A 5,726-nucleotide genomic window follows, 5' to 3' on the forward strand; every position below is an offset into this window, starting at 1 on the left:
CCGGCCGCCCTCGTTGATGACGATGCAGGCGCTGCGGGTGCGCCGGCCGAGCGGCGTCTCCGCCGCGGGCTCGGCCTTGACGCCGAGCAGGGCCGGAGTGCCGGAGGAGTGCGATGAAGATCGGGAGGAGGAAGAAGAGGAGGAGGACCCGAACCTCCTTGGCGCCCATGGCCCGGCGCGTCGGTGCTGCGCCGGGGCGGCCGCCCTCGCTGGGTACGCCAACGGCGGGTCGTTGCCGCCCTCGAGGTACGTCAGCACGTCCTCGAGTGTGCGGCCGGGGACGCCCCACCACAGGTGGCGCCCCTCGCTGTTCTGCCGGCCGCCAACCACCGGCGCGCCTTTGATGGACGCCAAGCGCTGCTGCTGGCGGCGCTCGAAATACGCCGCCCAAGCCGCGTGGTTGTCGGCGGCGTACTGGGGGAGGGAGAGTTGGGCGTCGGTGAGGGAGGCGCGCACGACCCCGACTTCCTCGGCGAAGTACGTCGGCTTCGCCACGGCATCGGGCAACGGGGGAATGGGCACTCCCCGGGCGCTGAGCCTCCACCCCGTCGGCCCGACGCGCATGTCCGGCGGCACCGGGATGTTCGTCTGGAACAGGAGCCAGGACTCCTGTTCGTGGAGCGAACGGCGGCCGAAGCCGTTGGCCGCCGCCTCGTCTCCGGGGTAGCGTTCCGCCATAGCGACGAGCTCGGGAGAGGTAGAGAGATAGAGGGAGGGGCTGGGCGGCGGCGCTCGGGAGAGGTAGGGAGAGAGAGGAGCTGGGCGTCGGCGAGGGGCGGGGCTGGTGTGGGCACAGGCGAGTGCAGGCCACCGGCTATATAGCCGCACCGCACCCGTGTGTACGCGTGCGAGGGAGGGGAGGCGTCGGCGCGCCGTCCCGTGACGCGCCGCCCGTGAGGAATCAATGGCAAGGCTGACCGGCGGCAGCCTTGGCATTGATTCTCCGTGGGAACCGAGGCCGTTGGGGGAAGACGAGGCGCCGTGTCGCTGACGCGGCGGGCCCGCTGCTGTTTCGCGCCAAAACAGTTCGCCCCGGCACCCCCCAGCGCGCCGGGTTCGGCCTGGATCTGCCGGCGCTGTTTTCGGCCCAGGCCGGCGAAAATCGGGTTCCTGGGGCACGACTGGGCCGTTTTTTTGGTGCCGGCGCAAAAAAATCACCTAGCGAGGCTTTCCTGGGGCGCGGCTGGAGATGCCCTTAGCTACGTATAAACGTTATGGCTTCCAACCGTGAGAGTTTTGGATCCTTCGAATGGAAAAAAATAGAGTTTTGGATCCTAACAAACTTATACTTACCATTATTATACCCTAATTTATGTGTGTATCACAACAACACCGCATATGACGGCTGGTAAGTAATTGGAAAGCAGATTCAATCGGTTCATCATGTCCTTCGCCCAACGGCAAGCTCCTTGGCTCTCCTACCTCCCCGACCACCTCCAGCGCTGCCGAGGCCAGCGGGTACCACTTGCTTGTTGTCGAAGGCCACTCGCGCACCCGCGCACCCATCCGATCTCACAAGTTCACGGTCGGAGGCCATCGCTGGTGCATCCTCTACTTACCTGACGGCCATCACCTCTACAAGGCCGGTTCCATATCGTTGGTTCTTTTCCTCGCCGAGAGTACCGCTGCAAAGCCTGCAGTGAAAGCGCAGTTCGAGTTTAGTTTTGTGGACGAGAGCTTGAAGCAGGAGCCGACACGTATCCGTGACCATACCCAAATATTTGAGCTCAGAGGGTTGGACGGAGCCTACGGATACGGAAGGTTCGTCGAAATAAACTCCTTGGAGAAACACCTCAAGGATGACAGTTTCACCGTCAGGTGCGATATCATTGTCAGCAGTAATGTAATTGAGGTACCGGTGCCGGTGACTTTGTCTGACAAGCATCACAATTTCAAGGGCTCTTTCGACATGAAAAACTATAATAATTGGCTACCACGGTGTGTTCTCACCGCGCTTTCTACAATAAATGTGATGGCAGCAAAAGTCAAGAAGGAGAAGATGAGAGCGAAGAAGATCCAGGTCTTCGTGGTCGTGCCGAGGCACCACTAACAACCTGTCACCCTAGTCGCCCTAGAAGTCTCAACCGACGACACCGTGGCGAGCGTCAAGGGCAGGCTCCACGACATGGAGGGCATCCCGCCAAAACGGCAGCGACTTGTGTATGGCGACTCAGCCCTGCCGGACGACGACGTAACAACCCTGGCCGACAATGCAGCTAGTGGAGACGAAGATGCAAGTATTCGTGCACGCGCACCGCACCCTCGTATTCAACGGCCTTGAGAGCAGCGACACAGTGGAGAGCTTCCGCGCCAAGTTCGAGGAGCGGGAGGGATGCCCGCCGGAGCAGCAGTGGCTCAACTATTGTGGCATGCCGCTGAAGGACGGCCACATGCTGGCCGACTTTGGTGTCCCACTACCGGACTCGCGATCTATGCCTACGGCCAAGGGCCGTCGGCATAGATCTATGCCTACGGCTGCCGTCGGCATAGACCCGTTGCCGTAGATATTGTCAACGTAGTCTTGTCAGACCGTCGGCGTAGTATAGCCGTCGGCATAGGGACCTATGCCGATGGCCGAGGTCAGCCGTCGGCAGTGTTTTTCCGTCTGACGGCAACGGACGGCGCCGTCAAAAGTGCTGACAAGTCATGGGACGCCACGTGGCAGAGGTACGCCGACGGCTTGGCCGTCGGCATAGGTAGAAATCTATGCCGACGGCCTAGCCGTCGGCGTACCTCTGCCACGTGGTGTCCCGTGGTGCTCCTGGTGGCAGTGCTATGCCTACGGCAAAGCCGTAGGCATAGATGGAATCTATGCCGACGGCTTTGCCGTAGGCATAGTCCTGCCACGTGTCTTCCCCTGGTTTCTCCTGGCGGCAGGGCTATGCCTACGGCAAAGCCGTCGGCATAGATGAAAATCTATGCCGACGGCATTGCCGTAGGCATAGATCTGCCACGTGGCAAGCACTGGTAAGTCCTGGGCTTATATATGCCGACGGCTTTGCCGTAGGCATAGTTTTTTTTCCCCTGTTTTCTCTTTTTCAATTCATTTGACAGCATTTCAAAGCAGAATAATATGGAATTATGCAGAAATATGACAGTTCATCATCTAAACATACTCAAGTTCATCATCATCATCTAAACATAGTCAAATTCATCATCATCATCTAAAGATCATCACCGGCGGAAGTTCATGAACATAAAAGTAGTGCAAGACATGGAACATCATAAAAGTAGCAACATGAAAGGCATGGCACGACGGCCACATGCACGGGATCATCATCGACATCAAGCAAGACCACCTCCGCCAAAACCACCACCAAGACCACCTCCGCCAAAACCACCACCACCAAGACCACCTCCGCCAAAACCGCCACCGCGACCACCATCACTCTGCCAGATCGGAGTGACTGGGATCGACGGAGCAGTAGTCGAGCCACCGGTCCCCTACATGTTTCAGAAAAGATTCTAACGGTAAATATGATATGATAGTGTTGAATGAACGAGAACTAGTTTGCCAGTAGTTAGGCAAATGTACTAACCGGACCATCACTGCCTAGTGCCACCCATTCATCGAACGTGGGCGCGTGTGGGGGTTCTCCCGCAGGTGGTGGTGGGGGTCCCATTTGTGGTGGATCCGTGCGGTTACTCCAAGACTCCAACATAGCCTAGATGTTAGTTAAACAAGCAAACTAGAAGGTCAGAAGGAATGAAAGTGCAAAAATTTAGCTTGGTTTTAAGAGGGCAAAACTAACCGCCATCATCTAACGGTTGTAATCATCATTTGCCTTCACTCGTTGCAAGTACTCTCGCACCTCGAGATTCCTATGCTCGACAAAGGCCTTATATGCCTACATAATTTAGGTTGTTTCTAAGTGAGCAATGCTGAAAATGAACTGAGAATGCTAGAGAGAAAAAGATAAAGGGGAAGTACTTACAGCATGCTGGCGGGCTAAGGGAGTCTGTGAACGCCCCGTACTCTCTAACTGGCTCGGCTTGGTAGACCGAAGCCGTGTGTACGAGATCGAAGGAGTTATCAAGCCATCGAAACACGGATACCGGCCATGTGCCTTCCCCTGGATGGCCACCACCGCCGTGTCGTTGATCTGAGACTGGGCGACCTCGGGAACAGGAACATCCGGATGCAACTTCTGATAGTGCTGAGTGTAAGACTCCAGGTGCTCCTCGGTCTTGCCGTAGTACTGGCTCTCGCCCTCCTTGGGATGACTCCGCTCGCGGGCCAGCTTCCACGACTCAATGTCTGAGAGCGGCCTCTTCAACTTGTCCTCCCGCAACGTCAAACAGAAGTTAGCCATACATAAGAGCATGACGGCAGAGAAGAACAAAAATGCATGATGCATATAGATATACCTTCATGGCCTTGAAGCCCCAGTGGTTCCTGTTTCCTTGGTCGTGTGTCCCGTATTTTCCACGGTTAGCCCGGGCCTTGATGCTCTTGGCAGCAAACTCTGCATCATCGCCGAGCCACCTATCCACCAAACTCGCCCATCCGTCATGCCTTCCATAGCACCAACGAGGAACAACCTATGCAAATTTTGGAAGCATGACATGTGAGCACGAAACATATAGTTGAATGCTTGAAACAATGATAAGTTAGTAATAGTTACCATCATGAACTGCTCCCTATTCAAGGTAAGTCATTGCCTCTGCGCTTGAGTTTTGGTCATCTTTTGTTGCAGGTAGATGTGGTAGTACTGCGAGACGGCAACCCAGCGCACCTCGTACTGCAACTGACGAGCTTTCTTCTTCACAGCCGCAAGCAAGACCACGTCGGCTCTGGCCTTGTGCTCGTCAAGAACTCTATAGAGTTGCTGCAATCATGCATAAACCAGAAGCAAACAAGGCATGAGTTGAGTGATTCAATGATAAACTATGAACGAAACTGAAGACAAGTGATTCAGAAGAGAACTTACCCAAAATTTGGTGATCACGGCCTTAGCGGCCGTCCCGTACTCCGTGTTGCTGCAAGCCTCATAGTGGGCCCAGCTCGTGGCCAAAACCCGCAGCTGCGGGTCCCTGTCTGGCCGCGGGCAGAATAGGCCAGGCCAAAACTCCTTCAACAGGACAGTGATAAGGCCATTCGGTTTACGGCCCTTTCCGCGAAGGATCCAGTTTCTGCAAAAGAATCAAATGATTGCCATGTGTACAATAAGAAAATGTTGTCATGTGTTGAAAATATGATTGAGAGGCACTTACTCTGTCCCCACAAGTTCAATGAGCCACTTGTGCTCCTCGATAGAAGGTGGTGTAGGTAGTCCGACATTACCACGCAGCCACCCCTGCGGAGCACCCGGTGGCAAGTCACCCCACAACTCGGGATCAACATCCCCTCCACCCTCCTCGCCCTCCTCCTCACCCTCCTCCTCGGCCTCCTCCTCCTCGCCCTCCTCCTCGCCCTCCTCCTCCTCACCCTCCTCCTCCTCGCCATCAGGAACATACTTCTCCTCCTCAGACTCAGAAGGTGCCTCTGTATAGGAGGGCATCGAAGAAGACCCTCCTATTTCGGACACGGCCCGGAGTTTTTTGCCCCGGCTGCCTCTCCCCCCACCTCCTCCTCCTCTAGGGGCTCTCCCCCCACCGCCTCCTCCTCTAGGGTCTCCTCCCCCGACCCCTCCACCTCCCTGTGAGGTGTCATCCTCGCGTAGTCGGGAGGGAACCTTGTGGGCTCGTCCACTCCGAGTAAGCCCTTTGAATTTACTGAGGAAACT

At 56.3% G+C, this 5,726-nt stretch overlaps 1 protein-coding gene across 1 annotated transcript; it reads left to right on the forward strand.

Moving 5' to 3' along the window:
• The first annotated feature begins 562 nt into the window (after positions 1-562).
• On the forward strand, positions 563-2,050 carry LOC147962067 (BTB/POZ and MATH domain-containing protein 5-like). The gene is made up of 2 exons (XM_087534044.1): positions 563-611; positions 1,368-2,050. The coding sequence occupies exons 1-2, from the start codon at positions 563-565 to the stop codon at positions 2,048-2,050; spliced, it is 732 nt and encodes a 243-aa protein (XP_087390170.1).
• The last annotated feature ends 3,676 nt before the right edge of the window (positions 2,051-5,726 follow it).

The sequence above is a fragment of the Triticum urartu genome, chromosome 7A (genome assembly GCF_056163025.1).
Source record: "Triticum urartu cultivar PI428250 chromosome 7A, HENAU_Tu73, whole genome shotgun sequence".
NCBI lineage: Eukaryota > Viridiplantae > Streptophyta > Magnoliopsida > Poales > Poaceae > Triticum > Triticum urartu.

What these genes read in the sequence shown, in the direction of transcription:
- LOC147962067 (XM_087534044.1), top strand. Translation starts at nt 563, where the DNA reads ATGTCCGGCGGCACCGGGATGTTCGTCTGGAACAGGAGCCAGGACTCC. An exon ending in GAACAGGAGCCAGGACTCCT is followed by an intron (nt 612 to 1,367) that starts GTTCGTGGAGCG and finishes ATTGGAAAGCAG; the next exon opens with ATTCAATCGGTTCATCATGT.